The sequence below is a fragment of the Pezoporus occidentalis genome, unplaced genomic scaffold (genome assembly GCF_034315485.1).
Source record: "Pezoporus occidentalis ecotype Australia unplaced genomic scaffold, CSIRO_AGI_Poc_V1 ctg169, whole genome shotgun sequence".
NCBI lineage: Eukaryota > Metazoa > Chordata > Aves > Psittaciformes > Psittacidae > Pezoporus > Pezoporus occidentalis.
Genome location: NW_026913521.1, coordinates 648,768 through 664,760, shown reverse-complemented (window position 1 = coordinate 664,760; position 15,993 = coordinate 648,768). Strand labels below are relative to the sequence as shown.

General features: G+C 42.2%; 1 protein-coding gene across 1 annotated transcript in view; it reads left to right on the top strand.

Moving 5' to 3' along the window:
* Positions 1-15,993, top strand: part of SDK1 (sidekick cell adhesion molecule 1) — a 422,287-nt gene that overhangs the window by 367,932 nt on the left and 38,362 nt on the right. Inside the window, exons 34-36 of the mRNA XM_062613568.1 lie at positions 1,671-1,806; positions 3,596-3,655; positions 5,627-5,728. Coding sequence (XP_062469552.1) covers positions 1,671-1,806; positions 3,596-3,655; positions 5,627-5,728 — 298 coding nt within the window. The remainder of the gene's footprint in view (positions 1-1,670; positions 1,807-3,595; positions 3,656-5,626; positions 5,729-15,993) is intronic.

Here is a 15,993-nt window from a genome sequence, read left to right as displayed (position 1 = left end):
CTTGTCCTGATGATTCCTGAGGTCTCTCACAATCTTCATTCCTAGGTCATTCTGTAAGGCAGATGCTAAGTAATAATGAAAGGTGGTCAGAGTTTCTCCAAGGGATAGAGCACAATAATGAGCATAAAATGATGATGAATGAGGTTCTCCAACCATGCAGAGCAAATACAGCAAGATCTTAGGACTACTGGACTGCTTTCAGCAGGCTCTGGGCAGGGCAACTGCCAAAGAAGGCTGCTTCTTGCAGGAGTATTTCTCCTCCTTTTCCTGGTAGCTGTGTAGCTTTTTTACACACTGCTTCGCATAATTTTCCTTTTTGGTTTCCATATACTACAATCTTTCTACTTAGTTCCTTCAGCCAAAGCAAAGCCTCTGCCCTGAGACAGGACTGCCTGCGCTGTCCTCTTGCCATCATAATGAAGTAACGGAAAATTCTTGTCATTTCTGGAAGCAGAATACTAGGTTATTACCAAATATCTTCCCCCTTTCCTAGTCTTCCTTTCTTCATTAAAATTACATGTGGTATTACATTGTATTGTGACAGCGTTACACACCAGCAGTTAATTCCACATTGGGCTGGTTTTCCTTAGTAGAGTTCTCAAGACTGCTAGGGATCTTTCTGGATTAAAGGTGAGATCATCATTAAAATCCTTTTCATTTATACTTTCAGCCTCTTAAATTTCAGTACAAGAATCTTTAGAAGATAAATGGCTCAGGGCATCTTTTCTTCTCTGCAGTTCTTAGCCTGTATTAGACTCATGAAAGTAATTTTTTTCACCAAACATAAAGAATCCCTCTGCTTGTCTCTATTTAAGCAAGCCATTCAGACAAAAATCTCCTTTTCAGTGTTCTGGCTGTGTATCTCTATCTGAAGCAAGATGTGAGGGGCTGCTGATAATCCTTGCTGAGGTACTATGTCTTTGAGCATCTTCCAGGATGTTGCAGAAGGAAAAAAACCTCATATCTGGGTCAGCTCTGTGGTCATACATCCTGTACTGCTCCAAACTGTTATGGGGGCGACCTATTGGATTGGACCTATGCAACACACCAGAGTCTATTATACTGTGACTCTTCCCTAAATACCTGTCTGAGGCTACTAGATGTATTTTCATCTTCCTAATCATAGCTGGAATACACCAATTCTTTGTTATTTCCTCATGTCTTTTCAGTAAAATCATGCCAAATGAAGAATGTTGTATGAACAGTCCCTGAGGAAAATAACCACTATAGAAATGCTGTCTTTGACAAAATAATTTCTTTCCTTTTGTCTCAGAAGAAGTGAAATACTGTTTTGCTGTTCCACTGTTGGTGGCTAGCACTATGCACTTTCAGGGGCATGCTTATTTATGATCTTTGTCACACACAAGTTTCTGTGCACCAAGAAGGAAAGGAGCTTAGCTCTTAGTGTAGTGCATCAGGTGTCAGTCTTGAATAAAGAGCCTTTTGTAACTGCCACAGCTGAGTGAAATCATCAAAGTTGCCGTTAACCTGTGTTTTTCAAATCACAGAACCTTTGATGCTGTATATTCCCTGTATATTATTCATGTCTGTTTTCACCAGAGAGCACTGTGTCCCTTTACACAGGACCAATGTCAGCTACTGCCTCTTGTGATGGATGTTTGTTGCAATGCTCATCTTAACAAGCCTGTTCTTATATGAATGTTTTTCAGCCACCCAAAGTTGAGAGCCTAAATGGCTTGCTCTTGGGATACCGGATCTACTATCGGGAGCTGGATTATGACACTGGATCTGGAACAGAAACCAAAAACATCCAGAGCCCTTCAGCTTTAAGAGCAGAGCTCACACGTAAGCCTGTGTTTTGGACCTTGTAATACCCCAGAACGGTAATCTGTCATTATGCCAAGCACTGTATGCTCTCTTGCCCCATGGAAGTAACACACATTTATGTCTAAGAGTGCTTGGGATAATCTAACTTTTACAAACTGAGGCTGAAGATGCTGGAAAATGGTTGTAACTTCTGTCTAATCAGCATCACTTGTAACGGTACCTGCTAATCTATGCCAGCATGCTCAAATTTATGTTCTGTCCCCCATATAGCCTCTGATTTCCTGCTTTCTGCTACCTCCATTTCATGATTACCCTGGTATACTTTGTTCTGCCATCAGTCAGAAGAGAGAGTACATATTCCTCAGTGGGAACCTTTTCCTTTCTTGTTATTTTTTAGTATTTTTGATAATTGACAGTTTGGTTTTGTAGTACCAGAAAACAGATGAGGAGAAATGTTAAACAGAATTTTTACAATTTCAAAGTGCTTGTCCCTAGTTTGGAAGTCAATAGCAAAAATGAGCAAGAATTTTAAGGTGCATGTTTGCCATGTTAGTCACTGGGACTTTTTGGCTCACATGGAAGGAAGGTGCAGAGGAATGCTAGAAAAATAAAAAGGATTTTTAGATAAAAGCTAGAAAGGAAATCAGAGGGAAGAATAGGCAGAATAAGATGATTTGAGGCAAAGATGTGAGCACTCAGTAGCTTGACAGATATGTATGGCCCAGGAATGAGACATGCTCACAGAGGGGTCAGCTTTTGTCCTGCTTGATGTGGAATATTCAGAATAAGATAATACTCCAAGAGCAGCAGAATAGGGTTGAGTGAGACTATTTTAATATCTTAAATCCTCTTCCATGTTTCCCTGAGCCCATAAAAATGGTTTCTACAAAGGGAGAGTAGTTTGTATGGAGGTATGGAAAAAGTGGATGCTTTAAATGTAACGTAAGCACCTAACTCTGACCTCACTTATGCAGTCAGTGATGAATGAGACTTCTCAGACTGCATGCAGTTTTAACCAGGAGAGAGTAGAGATGTAAAGCTCCTACAGGTGTAAGTATTCATAAGGGATTTTTCCAGACAAAAGCTGGCTATGTATATAATCATGAAATAATGACTTTGGATGCTCTCTAGTCTCACAAGCCAGGGAACCTGTGAAACCTACTGGTTTCCTGTCTTCCCTCTTCTTGGCTGGCCCTGCAGCTATGTTCATAATAGCTGTAGAGTAGAAAAAAATGTGCTGTACTTCTCCAGGAAGTCAAGAGAGAAAGGGGTGGAGAAAAGTGTATTTTAAGAGGAATTTCCCTCTCTCTCCTCATAATATGACAATCCTCACCTTAACACCTCTGTTACTCACTGACCTGCAGTTTTGCACAGCTTAGCATATTATTACAATTCACAGCAGGAATACTGAATTCTGTAAGTGAAGCTGTGGGGAATCTAACACACATTTAAAGAAACAGGTTCTGTTCTATTGTAAGTGTTGGCTTTTTGTGGCCCACGTTCCAGGTCTTTACCCTGCAGCTCTTAAGGTTTTGAATTTTGTGTGTTGAGAAGTGTCAGAACATTTCTGTGTTGTATATTTGTGAGATTCTCTGTTTGAGGAGGAAATGAAACAGCCCCGTGTGAGTGACATGCTTTTGATGTGTTATGAGAGAGTGATGTGATTTTATTGCCCTTCAAGGTATAGTCCTAAAGCTCAAACTGTGTATGTGTGTGCTGCATCATTTGCCTCTGTCTGCTGTACATCATTTGCAATAACTATTTCCTTGCACTGTAACAAGCTTTCTGCTTTGCTTACCCTGAATAGCCCAAAGCAGCTTCAAGACAGTGAACAGCAGCTCTGCATTAACGACGTATGAATTAACACGTAAGTGCATATTGCCTTTAGATGAGACTCTTTGTAATGGTTCAAAATACACTACAGGCAAACTCCTATGGTTGTCCTCAGTGGATCTAGTAGAAATCAACACAGATTAATGATTCTGCTTCTTTGAGCTTCTTTTTCTTTAAGCCTTAGCATTCCCTACACCAAGAGGCACTGATGATGCAAGTAGGTAGCTGTTGTAAAAATGTGGCTGCTGGGAAGGTAAAACATTATTGACTGTAACAACCCAGTATTGCTGATGCTAAATGAATTTTGATTCGCTTGCTACATATTTTGCAGTCCATCTGAGTTTAGCTGCATCACATCATTAGTCCTGTGATTCAAGCATTGCAATGTTCAGGCATTCTGTGGAGTAGGAGTCCAGTTTAGAGTGAGCCCAATGAATTTATGTGCATCTCCAGAGGTGTTTTCAATTGGAAATGAATAAAATAGCATTCGACAGAGTTAAAAGGCAAGTTGCTTTGTGGTGATGATGGTTCACTAGATAGGTTTTGCCCAAGGCTTTTGAGTCACAGATTGTGATGAGCTAAAAAAAAATGAAGCCCTATCCCCACTGAAACTTGCATGCATGAACTCTCATGTGTTCCATTTTCGTCCACATCCCGTTAACACTAACATCTCCCTTCTGACTTTTCATGGCAGCAATTAAAGTTTCCTTGTACAAGCTACCCAGTACTATATCTTATATATATTACTGGGGTTTGTTTATTTGTTTGTTTACAAACTTAGTAGCATTACTGCTGATGTGCTTGCTCCATGCTTTGCAGTCCATCTGAGTTTAATGGTATCACATATATCAGATATCATTTGTGGTGTGCCTGAGACTGGGGAATGATGCTGGACTATGAGTCACATACAGGAGCACAACAGTTGTAAACACTTCCATGAAACTGAATCTGATGAACCTGTATGATTAGGCTTATTAAACCTTGCCAAACTGATGGCATACTGTCAGCCACAGAGTTAAAGGTACTATCTGATTCATAAATAGCAGCGGATATTATTGGCAAAGGGAGAAACTTGGACCCCTGGCCATGTGTGTCTTAATCAATTCAGTGCTCATCTAAATAGGGCAATTTATATTATTGATCTCTCCCTTACTCTTAATTTCACTGCTAAATATTGTGGCTGATAAATATTTGTTAGGATTGATTCTTTCATCCTGAAAAAGCAAAGTCTGAAACTGCTCAGGCGCTGCCTCCCCTGCTGACATTGACATGATTTCTCCTTCACCCTTGTTTGCATCTGTTAATTACCCTTATACAATTGGGTTCTCTAGATCTGTTCGCACTGCTCTCACTCTCCTACCTCATCTGTCAGAGTAATTTCTGTATGTTGGCAAAGAAATTGATTGCCAAATTGAGTCTAGACTCCAAATTCTCTTTTCTCTTTGTGATTGATGTTCAGGCTGTGGTCACTTTGAAGAAGAGTTACCCATGCAGTACTTCAGATGGGACTCCAGATTCCCCACTGCAGATCTTCTGCAGCCTGCTTCAGCCGTGACATTCTTGAGCCGTGCAGTTGCTAAATCATTCCTTAGGTCAAAGTCCCTGGGGTTAGGCAAAGGCTTGAAACTGCTTTTCTACCATGAGATCAAAATGAGCTGGTAAAGCTCATTCAAAGCGAAGTCCTGCCTTTTGGGGTCATTGAAAATGACCTGGCAGTATTCTTCTAGCTAGTTATTCATCAGGAATGATTCCTCCTACTGAAGCAACAATGTGAGGAAACACTGGAAAACCCTGCCATTTCATTGCAAAGATCTTTCATAATTAGGCAAATCCTGCAGTGATGTGTGAGTTAAGGAAGGAAGGAAGTAGATGTTGCATCATTGTACTGTTCTAATGCCATGTTTCACAAGAGGGAAGTCTGGTGATAAAGGGGTGATGAAGTCTAGATAATATAAATAATATTCTATAATATGTAATAGAATAATGTAATATTTTACTTTTGCAGAGTTGAAGAAATACAAGAGATATGAAGTATTAATGACAGCATATAATATAATTGGTGAGAGCCCTACCAGCGCACCAGTGGAAGTGTTTGTGGGTGAAGCAGGTAGGTAAAGGAAAATCAGTTTAGTTTATTTTTTTGTTTAAGTTACCAGAATGTTTTAGTATTCTCCAGAGAATATTCAATATTTGTCCCAGAAAAGGGATGGTGAAAAATTCCCAGTCATGATCACTAACAGTTTCTTTTAGCATCCTCTCCAGGAATAGGTTGTCACTGACAGTTCCTTGCCATATGAAAGCCAGTGGGTCTACACAAACAAGGGGAGAAAAGGCATTTGAAAGAGAGAAGAGAAAATCTGTTTGGAGTTGCAGGAGGATGACTGTTCATACCAAATTAGCTTGAGGGAAAAACTGACTCAAGTTAAAGAAGTGAAAAGTGGAGCACAGGGAAGCCACAAGGGAAAAGAAACAAAACTACAAAACAAGGGAGGCTTGAAAAGCTGCTTCTTTTATTTTATAACTCTCTGTGTAGAGACATTGCCTGTGTGGAGACATACAGCCTGCATGCCTGTGCCACACCTTGCTGTATTTTTATACTCTTGAAGTCAAGAAGACACTATGTCTAGTTTACTGCTAGCTTTGGAGGCATAGATGATGATTACACTAGGAACATACAGACTTTATAGCTGCATCCAGCCTCTACAAAAGCTGAGGGTCATGCCTTTGCTTATTATGGGTCTACTGCATGAATCCAGGCTGTATTTATGAAATGTAACTTGTCCATCATGTTAAAATCCCTCCATTGAAAGGCTGGAGGTGGAAATAAGGATGAGACAGTTAACCAGACACATTCTTTGAATGCTTTGTGAAACTGGTGATTTTGCAGAGCCCAGATAACCTGCAGCTGAGTCTGTTCTGGGTAACTCTACCCAGAGAAGCGCAGGACTGGAAAGCTGATGTCTTCTTCACAGCCACAGCAGCAGTGCTGTATTTATGGTGACCCCAGCTGGGAAGAGGCTGGTGCTGAAATAGTTGTTAGTTATGGTATCAATTTCTGCAGGAGTATCTTTTGAAGCTTAGAACAAGAATAGGCAACACACACCCTCCTGTTGTTCACTCTGCTGCTGTGAAGGGATCTGATTACACTTCTGTTCTTCTGGCTCAAGGCTAGGATGTAGAAGCTATCAAACCCAGCAATAATTCATTTTATTCTTATTCATTAAATATTCTATTGCTGAAAACTAAGCAAAGCACATCTTTTTTAAACCCTACTGCACATTTTTTAAACTCTACTTAACCTTTTCATTTCAAATATGGTGAAACATTCACTGTCTGCCTCTGAAAACATCATAAATTAATCAGAGCAGCATGGTTCTGCAGGCAGCTGGCAATATTTACATCTTTTTCTAGTTTGCTGCTGCTCTTACTTGTGCAACTGCAGTGAAGAAAGCCCCAAGTGGAGCCAACTGTAGCTGGCTTCAAAATACATTTTTTGTTTCAGAGCTCAATATCTCACTGCTGCAAATGGACCAGCACATGCATTTATACACATGTACACAGCACAGAAAGTCAGATGGGGAAAACAAGGAAATGCTGATACAAAGTGTCTTTTAATCCCACTGTCCAGGTCTTCCTTATCATAACTCAGATAGAGAACAAGGCAGTGAAAGAAGCCAAACTTGGGAGGAAACTGATACATCCAGGAGGCTTTTTTTCACAGGCAGGACTGGTGTATCTGAAGTTTTAGCATGCCTCTGATGGTTTTTTTTAGAGATCCTGCATTTACCTCTGGTTAGGGACAAGCCAGGTTCATGTGGTAGAAATGATGAATGTAGGGTCTTCCTGCCAATTTTCACTCTTGTTGTGTGAAGTTATTACACTTTGTTATAGAACTGCCTCTTCCACCTCCAGAACTGGCTGTGATTTATACTGTGAGTAAAGTGATTGGAGCTGGTATTGCAATTTAAGTTTCAAATTGATTTGTGACACCTTTGAGTTTAAGTGTGCTGTGGAAATACAAGTTTTTTGTTGTTATTGTTTGCTTGATGTTCTTACCCCTGGTAAAGGCAGTTAAGCAGTAAGCTGGAAAAAATGGGTCTGCTTAGCTTCAGCAACTGGAGCATCCATGTTAAAAATAGAGAAAACCTGCCCAATAAACAAGTGCTGACAACACAGGCATAGCACTAAACACAAAATGACTGAAGGGAACCAGTCTCCAGGCTGAAAGGCCCATATAGCATGTATCTCAGTATTGTTAAACAACGCTTCCTTCTTCCATATGTGTTCCAGTAATTCAGGTAGGTGCACAACATTCCTCTCTCAGTTGTAAAAAAGAATATACAGCACTTGCCTCTGGGTAAGTGTGCTGGGTTTAGGCCAGCTCAGTCAAATACCCAATACTGTGCAGTTCTGGTTGGTGTTTCATACAGTGTGGGGCACTTGGGAATAATACAGAGGGTTGATGGGCTGTTCAGCTTCTGTGTCTGGTGCAGACAGATGAATGATGCAAAAGGAAATGTGTCTAATTCCTTGCTTCCTCCTTGTCCTCTCCTCTGTTAGACTGGAAGATTTTCCTATCCTCATACCTGGATTTTTACAATAAAAGCTCCAGTAATGGAACCTCCTGGCAAATTTGGAACAAAAAAACATTAAAACCAACCTTCTGCCAGATTGGCCAATCAAACAAAAAACACCCAATGGGAAGGTTCTCTTAAGTCCTGGAGTGCCATTGAGCTGTACCCTAGTCAACAGCCTCCCTAGGCAGCCCAAGTGCTCAGGTCCCACTTGCCTCTGACTGATGAGCAGGGGGAGATTTGGAGAGAGAACAGCCTGCTCCTACGCAACAGGCCAGACCAGAGTGACAGACCTCTGTATCCTGACTTGCCTGGTGAATAAAGGAGCTGGATGCAAATGGTTTGGGGTTTGGTGATGTGGTTTGGAGCAAAACCTTTTTCTTTTTACAGTAGCCCATAAGATCAAAGGCTCAAAACTGAGTTCTGCCTGAATGTTTGCAAAACTCACTGGCATGGAGAGCAATTCTTCCTCATGTCAGGAGGGTGGGCTGGGATTCCTTGTGCTCAGCACAGCCAGGAAGGATGCACTGCCTGCTCAGTCTGAACAGAGCCAGTTCCTTCCCCCACCTGCCTCAAGCATCTGAATCTCTCTCCTTCACAGACTAGAAGATTCTTGTAATTTTGCCTTTCTAGAGCTGGCTGCAGCTCTGCCCTGCTCATTAGAGAACCATGTGCATCTCCTGACAAATGACAGAAAAATTGAAAGCCACCACTTGCAGAAATTAGGAAGGCAGTCACAGCCCCACTGCAAACCCCCTTCTCGCCTTGTTAATTCATTTAACAGTTCAGCTGTCAGGGATGCTGGCTTTGATTGGAAAGTCAGTGAGTGTTCAGCAAGAGGCTGGGTACTGATATTCATCCCAGCCCTAAATGCAGCTGCTACCAGAGGTGCTGTTCTGCTCAACTGAAATTAAGACTCTGTTAGAGCAGCCACTATATCAAGAGCTTTATTCTACCAGGTTGCTGTCACTATCTGATTGTGTGGTGGGCTCTGGAGTTGAGGAGAGTCCACCACCTGCATTTTAATTAAAGAGATTGGGGCAGGCGTGCTTCACCTAATCTGGGAAGGTGAATAAAATGGAAGGTAACAATACAAATCCTCTGCTAACGAGCCCGCAGCCTCCAGTGCTTCTCCCATATACTCAAAGCTGGCTTGGATGAAAAATAATGGAATTCATAATTTCTTCCAGCAGCTGCTGCCAGAGGAGAGTGTGTGTGCACGGAGGGGAAGTAGCAGAAGGGGTGAAGTGCACCCAGAGACACTAGCCTTTAAACTGGTTGTAAATCCATTTGTGTGAAGAAGGGAGTGACTTGTGTCATTATAACTGATGGTGACATTGGTGACCTTCAGAATTCACAAGAAATTATGAGGGTGGTTTGTTGTTGTTACTGTTCTTTTTAATAACGACCTCTGAATGCTGGTAGAGCAGTGGGAAAGACAAGCAGTAAGAAGAGCTGGGAGACAGATCCTCTTCTTAGAAGTCAGCTGTTGAAATGCCGCCTTGGTTGTACCATTATCTTTCAGAAAAGGTTTTGTGGCTGTCTTGCTTTCTTCCAAGTGAAATTGTAGCTTGGAAAGGAACAGGGGTGGGACAGGTGGTCAGCTGCTTGTTACCTCTCTTTTCTTACTGTCTTAGAAAACCTGAGTCTACCTCTTGGTGCAAAGCCAGCAGACACCAAAGCAAATGTCCCACTGTTACCTCCAGTTATCCTCTGCCCTTCTGCCTGCAGCTCCACACCTGTTCCTGAAGCTCACAGTCTTTATTTTGTTCACCATAGCTGACATATGTAGGGAAGCTCTGCTCTGCCAGTAGCATCAGGGGACGCACTCAGAGCTGCCTGACCATGTCCAGCATTTTACAGGCAAGAAATAAAAACCATCTGGAAAGCTCCAAGGCCAAAAATAGTGATTTAGGTTTTCCTCCTAAGGAGGAAAGAGTAAGGAAGCAAAGACTTAACTCCATGCACCTGGCTCCCCTTTATAAACTGCTTCTACCAAAGAGCTCTTGTCGCTTCTTACCTGATTATATGTGCTTGGACTATGTCCCTTTGTCTCTCATGCTAATGCCAGAGAAGGTTGTCAGAACAAGGCTTCTTTGTCCTTCAGTGTTTTCATCTCTTTCTCCAGGCCTCACTCTCTTCGTGTGTTCATACAAAATACCCTAATTGGTGTCACCTCTCCATCATAGGTTACTCTAGGGATTCCCTCAGCACTACCTCCTTTTCTTGTATAGCACAGAAGCTTTATCTCCTTCCCTGCCCTGAATGTAGCTGAGAAGATGCTGTGCAGAGAAGTCCCCTGTGCTTCCTTGTTAGCAGCCTACAAGAGGAATGACAACATTTCAGTGCATTAGAGCTGGCAGCTTCCATCAGTGTGCTGTGGCCCCCTTGGCTGTTTTCTCCTATCTGTTTGGGACACGTGGGCCATGTCTCTCAGTGGCCGACTGTGCCTATGCAGATAGGGAGCACATTGCTGCTGGCAAAGCTGGGAGAACTGGGTGGGCATTTCCATCCCAGATGCCACTGAAGGAGGGAAGAAGAAGGATTATCATGGCCAATTCACATAAGTGAAATCTCACATTTCGCATAGTCTAAAACCTGTCAGCCTAGGGACAGTGTTTTCCCTTGATAAACAAAAGGGGATGGAGGAAAGCTATTGGAAAGTAGTATCATAAATAACTTTGTGCTTTTACTTCCTCAAACTTTAAACAAAGGGAGTTGACCTTCCTTGGCATTTTAAAAGCACCAAGCCTTTGAAATGTTCAGGTATTTACCTTTTAATTGTTGACACTTCTGAGCATCAGCAAAAGGCTACTTTTGCAGGATGGCAGGGTGTTTAAAACATTGGTCTCCTTTTCCCCTCCCCTCAATCTGGAGAGCTGTTCAAACATGCTCAGTTGTGAATGATCTTTATGGAGCTGTTCTGGAAATGCCTTGCTCCAGGTGTGACACTGGGTTTTCATGCTGTCCCCAGTGTCTGTCTTCCTAAGGAAGGAGAACTTCTCATCTGAGCTCAGAGTTAAAGCTCCCAGCTGTGTTCTTCACCTCTCTTTAGTGTGCTAAAAGAGAGAGTAAAGTCAGACAGAGCAGGAAAGGGAAAGCACAGGAAGGTGAAGAAGAAAAAGAAATGGTGAGACATTTCCTGTTTGGGGAAGAAAATTCTTCAGTTTCTCTTGCATTAATGGAAACCATTACACCTGTATGCCAATAGCATTCCATTTCTCAGCCACTGGGTACATCTCATTAGTATTTCTTGGTGGATTTTAAACTCCTCCAGACTCCCTCTATAGCTGGTTTCCACTTGGGGCTTGTCTGCAGCAAATCCAGTTTGGATTTGTTGTTCCCATCAATGCAGCTCCACTGGTTGTAATAGCAGTATAGATAGCACTTGGCTGCATTATCTAATCCCACTGGGCTGTGACAGGAGAGTAAAAACAACCTAAAAAATAACTAAAATGTGCCTACATTAGAGCATTAGTCATTCCTTGTGTGTTACTGGCATTGCTGCAATGCTGGGGAATTCTGGATATGAATTCTCTATATAAACCTTGCTCCCTTTCCTATTCAAATTGGCTTTTTTTCTTTTAAGGCTACTTTTGCATTCTTAATCTGTTTATGGATAAGCACAAAGGTTTCATACTTAAACTTCCAAATTTGGTAGCTTAGCTCAGTAGCTGCTCTTACAGTGGTAAGGCAGAAAGTAACTGTGCCAATGTGAGTCTGTGGAGGAAGTGTCCTTAATGTCAATGTGTCAGAAAGGCATCCCTGCAGCTCTCTGGAGACTGAAATCTAATGTCAAGGCAGAAGGAAGCGAGGTCTGAGTTAGAGTCGTACTGCTGTCAAAGCAAGTTATTCTACCATATAGGAAAATGAATTTTAAGAGAATGCAGTAGAAAGCAGTGGCCAGATTGAGACATAGATTTGATGGGCTTATTTGACATCTTTAATTCTCCATTGATGATCCAGAAGCCCCTAAAATGATTTGCAATGTTTTCATGCTGCAAGTAAAAGCTGAATGCGTGCTTCATTAACAGCTCATTAAGTTGTTCATATTGGTCATAAGCAGTCTTTGGTACAGCAGAATGCTTTATACAGTGCGGCAGCTCCTGGTTAGCCGTGGTGTAATTGCTTCTCTTTATCACGTCTCAATGTAGGAGAGATGTTTCTGTCCAAGCAAAAATATCATCAGTTTTTGATCAACTGCATGTGCTTATATCTCTGTCACTGCTATTGCTGGTGAGGGTGGCATTAGGCTGCAATTGCCATGCAACGTTTTGCTCAGGTGATGAACTTCCATCTCGCAAAGCCAACAATTTGATGTCAATTGTTAGTACTGACTGTAACCCAAGACAGACAGACAGTTTTTCTGCACTCAAATTCATCATCAGGACTCCTGTGTTTGTTCTGTAGTAGGTGCAAGCAGCAGTGGGAGCGGTAGGACAAATTAGCTGTTCTGCTGCAGTGTTATATAGCCTGTGAAGAACTGAGTGCAGGGACATCCCTGCACAGTGCACAGAGGGTGGAGGAAGGAGAAGCCTAATCATGTATGCAAAGCTGTATTGAACTAACAGCAGACCTACTCCATTAAAAGCAAAGGAATTAACCTTCCTTTCAAATATATGAGTAATCAGTAGTAAAGTAAGACAAACCATAAATTGCACTGGTAAAGAAGTAGGGAAGCCCCTGGCTGATAACTCATATTCAAGGACACGCAGGCTGGAGCTTGAGTATTTTTGACTAAAGGGTTATATTTGCAGCCAAATTTCTATTGCCTCTAATTGTGCAGCCCTGCTCTGCTTGGTTTCAGTCATCCTGTGACATGTGAGCAAAACATCATATTTTCATATGGGTCTCAACTCCTGTGGCTTTGCCTCCTCTGTACAGCTTTGCTGTGAAGCCAGCTGTAGAGAAAACACAGTTGGTTTTCTTTTCTGACATCTGTTTGCTGTGTCTGTCGTCAGTCATGGAACTGGCAACTTTCAGCTTGTCCATTTTTTTCTGTTTTTCTATTTTTTTTTCTTTTTTTTTTTTTTTTTTTTTTGTGAACAGGCTAAGAAAGTTGGGGCTGTTTGTCCTGGAGAAGAGAAGCTGTGTGGAGAACTCATAGCAGCCTTCCAGTATCTGAAGGGGGCCTGTAGGGATGCTGGAGAGGGACTCTTCATTAGGGACTGTAGTGACAGGACAAGGGGTAACGGGTTAAAACTTCAACAGGGGAAGTTTAGATTGGATATAAGGAGGAAGTTCTTTACTGTAAGGGTGGTGAGGCACTGGAATGGATTGCCCAGGGAGGTTGTGAATGCTCCATCCCTCCATTCAAGGCCAGCTGGACAGAGCCTTGGGTGCTGTGGTTTAGTGTGAGGTGTCCCTGCCCATGCCATGGGGGTTGGAACTGGGTGATCTTCAGGTCCTTTCCAACCCTAACAGTTGTATGATTTTATGATTCTGTTGTAGACAGTTGCCTTTTGTTGTAATGAAAGAATGAATTAGCAATATCCTAAAATATTTTGGCTGCAGCAATTTGGACACTGAGATGATGTTGGGCGGGTATGGGACCACTGTTTTCAACTCAGGGTTGCTATGTCTGCAAAATAAACCAAGAAAGAGAAAACTCTCACTCAGAGTTGAGAAAATGTAAATGAAATCTCTCTCAGAAGCAGAAGATCACAGCCCTCCATGGGTTCCCCATTGCAATCTGTAAATCCTAAATGAATCCCTCATGGGGGTGAGCTACCCAAACTTGCATTAAAGCCACAGCAAAAGGTTCTCACAGTGGCAGATCTCACCTGCTCAGTTGGACTTTTTTCTAATATGGCTTTTAACATTTGGTCTGTGGCAAACCCAGTGGAGATTCACCCTAATTATTCTGTGTGCTCTCTTGGCTTTAGTGCAGCATAAGGAGTTCTTGGTGCTTTTAAGGCTTTAGTAGGTGCTACCATTACGGTTGAACATTAAGTGGGTGCTTTTGTTTGCTGTCTTGTGGTATTGTGATATTAGAGTGTGGGATTAATAAATGATTATGAGTGGGACATGGCTATAAATGGAGGAGGAGGAGTCTTGAGAACCAGAGAGCCTGGGGAGATAGTCTGAAGTAGGTAGGTAATTCTGCCTTTGCCTAATGGCTAGATATTTCTAAGAGAGTTGAGAGCAGAATGTTCCCACCTGCTGCTCCTGCTCCTTCCAGTGCTCCCGAGAGAAGATCAGGCCAGAGTATCAAACACTCAGCAGTTCTTCACCATCCCTTTCACCCTTGAACAATCTTCAATACATCATGGTGGGTGAATCCTGCATTCATCAGAGCTGACCCTTGCTCTCACTTACACACTGGCTTAGGTCTACTAGCTTTAGCAGACCTAACCCTCGTTTGCATTTATGTAAGTGAAAGGGGATTTTAGCTTGTAGGTTTATGCCTGTGTGTTTGTTTGTGCATACTAATGCTTGTCAGACTCTTGCTGTTCCTGCTCATGGGGCCATCTCTGCTGACTGATGGGCTGCCTCCCTGTGTGTGATCGTATCCTTGTTGACACAAAAGAAAAAGAGGAAAAAACTCCTTATATTATTTATCCCCTTCCTGATTTAGCCACCTGTATGCTGTTTCCAGAGGCAATCTGACAGTTCTGTAAGGGCTTTACTTTAGGGCCAACAGCTCTCAGTCCCTTGATGGATAATTTCAGTATGCAATGTGATAGCCTATTTTAGGTTTATATTAGCTAAGTAGAACTGTGAGCTTCAGCAAAAGAAAAGTGTGTAGGTTTTGCTTGAAGGCTGTAACTGTTTCACAGTACTGCTCCATGAGATTTGCTTCCTTTGTAGGCATGGTAATGCAGTCACAGTAACTTCTTATGCAGTCACAGTAACTTCAGATCATGTCTGTCCCCTGAAAATCCTGGATTGCACATGAATTGGAAAATCTGAACCCCACATTAAAAGATTAGCAATCACAGCAACTGTGATTTCACCACCGCTGGAAGAGAGAGTGAGGTTTAGGATGCGAGTTACTTCTACTTCAGTCACTTGCCAGTTTATGAAGGTTCTTCATGAATAAGTCATATCCATGGAGGTTTCCTGAGCCTTCTCAGTTCAAAAAAATGGCTCCACTCCATGGAGTCTGTGTCCATGGAAAGGATACTCCATTTCTAGACCTTGTTTCATTGCAGTGTTTTCCATTATGTGTGGTTAATGTCATCTCTCCCTACTTTCTCCCTCCACCCCCACATCCTTTTCATGTCTCTGCAGATGCTGAAGACAGGCCTAGCCAATATTGGGAAGCTTCCCAGTACTAAGCAGAGAAGCTGGGGATGTTACATTTGGGTATCATTTGCAGCTGCTTTTATTTATGCTTTTTCATGACTTCAGTACCCTTAAGATTTTGATGTGTCAGAACGCAGCTAGATTACCAAGTGCAGCATACAGGGAGGGGACCAAGTGTTTGCCTACCCAAGTAATATGGCACAGAGTAAAGCAATTGTGGGTGTGCTAGACTCCCAAATTTTCCATCCAGATATTTTCCTCCTCTCCACCCCTTCTTGTCCACCAAGGTAGGTTTGCCTGTTTGTCTTTCTGTTTTGCATTGGTTAGCTTGTGTTCCCTCTTCATGAGTGTTCGTGACGGTGAGAAAGATGTTGTTCCAGTTAGTCTTGTATTGACTTCCATTGGTCTCTTGTACCCTAGGAAATGTTTCAGTTTCTCTTACAATCATGTAAATCAACACATCTATCAACATCCCCAAAAAAGGGTTATTTCCTACTAAAACCTGGCTTTTCCAGCTGCTTTAACCTCCTCCCCACCCAGTAGAAGGTGG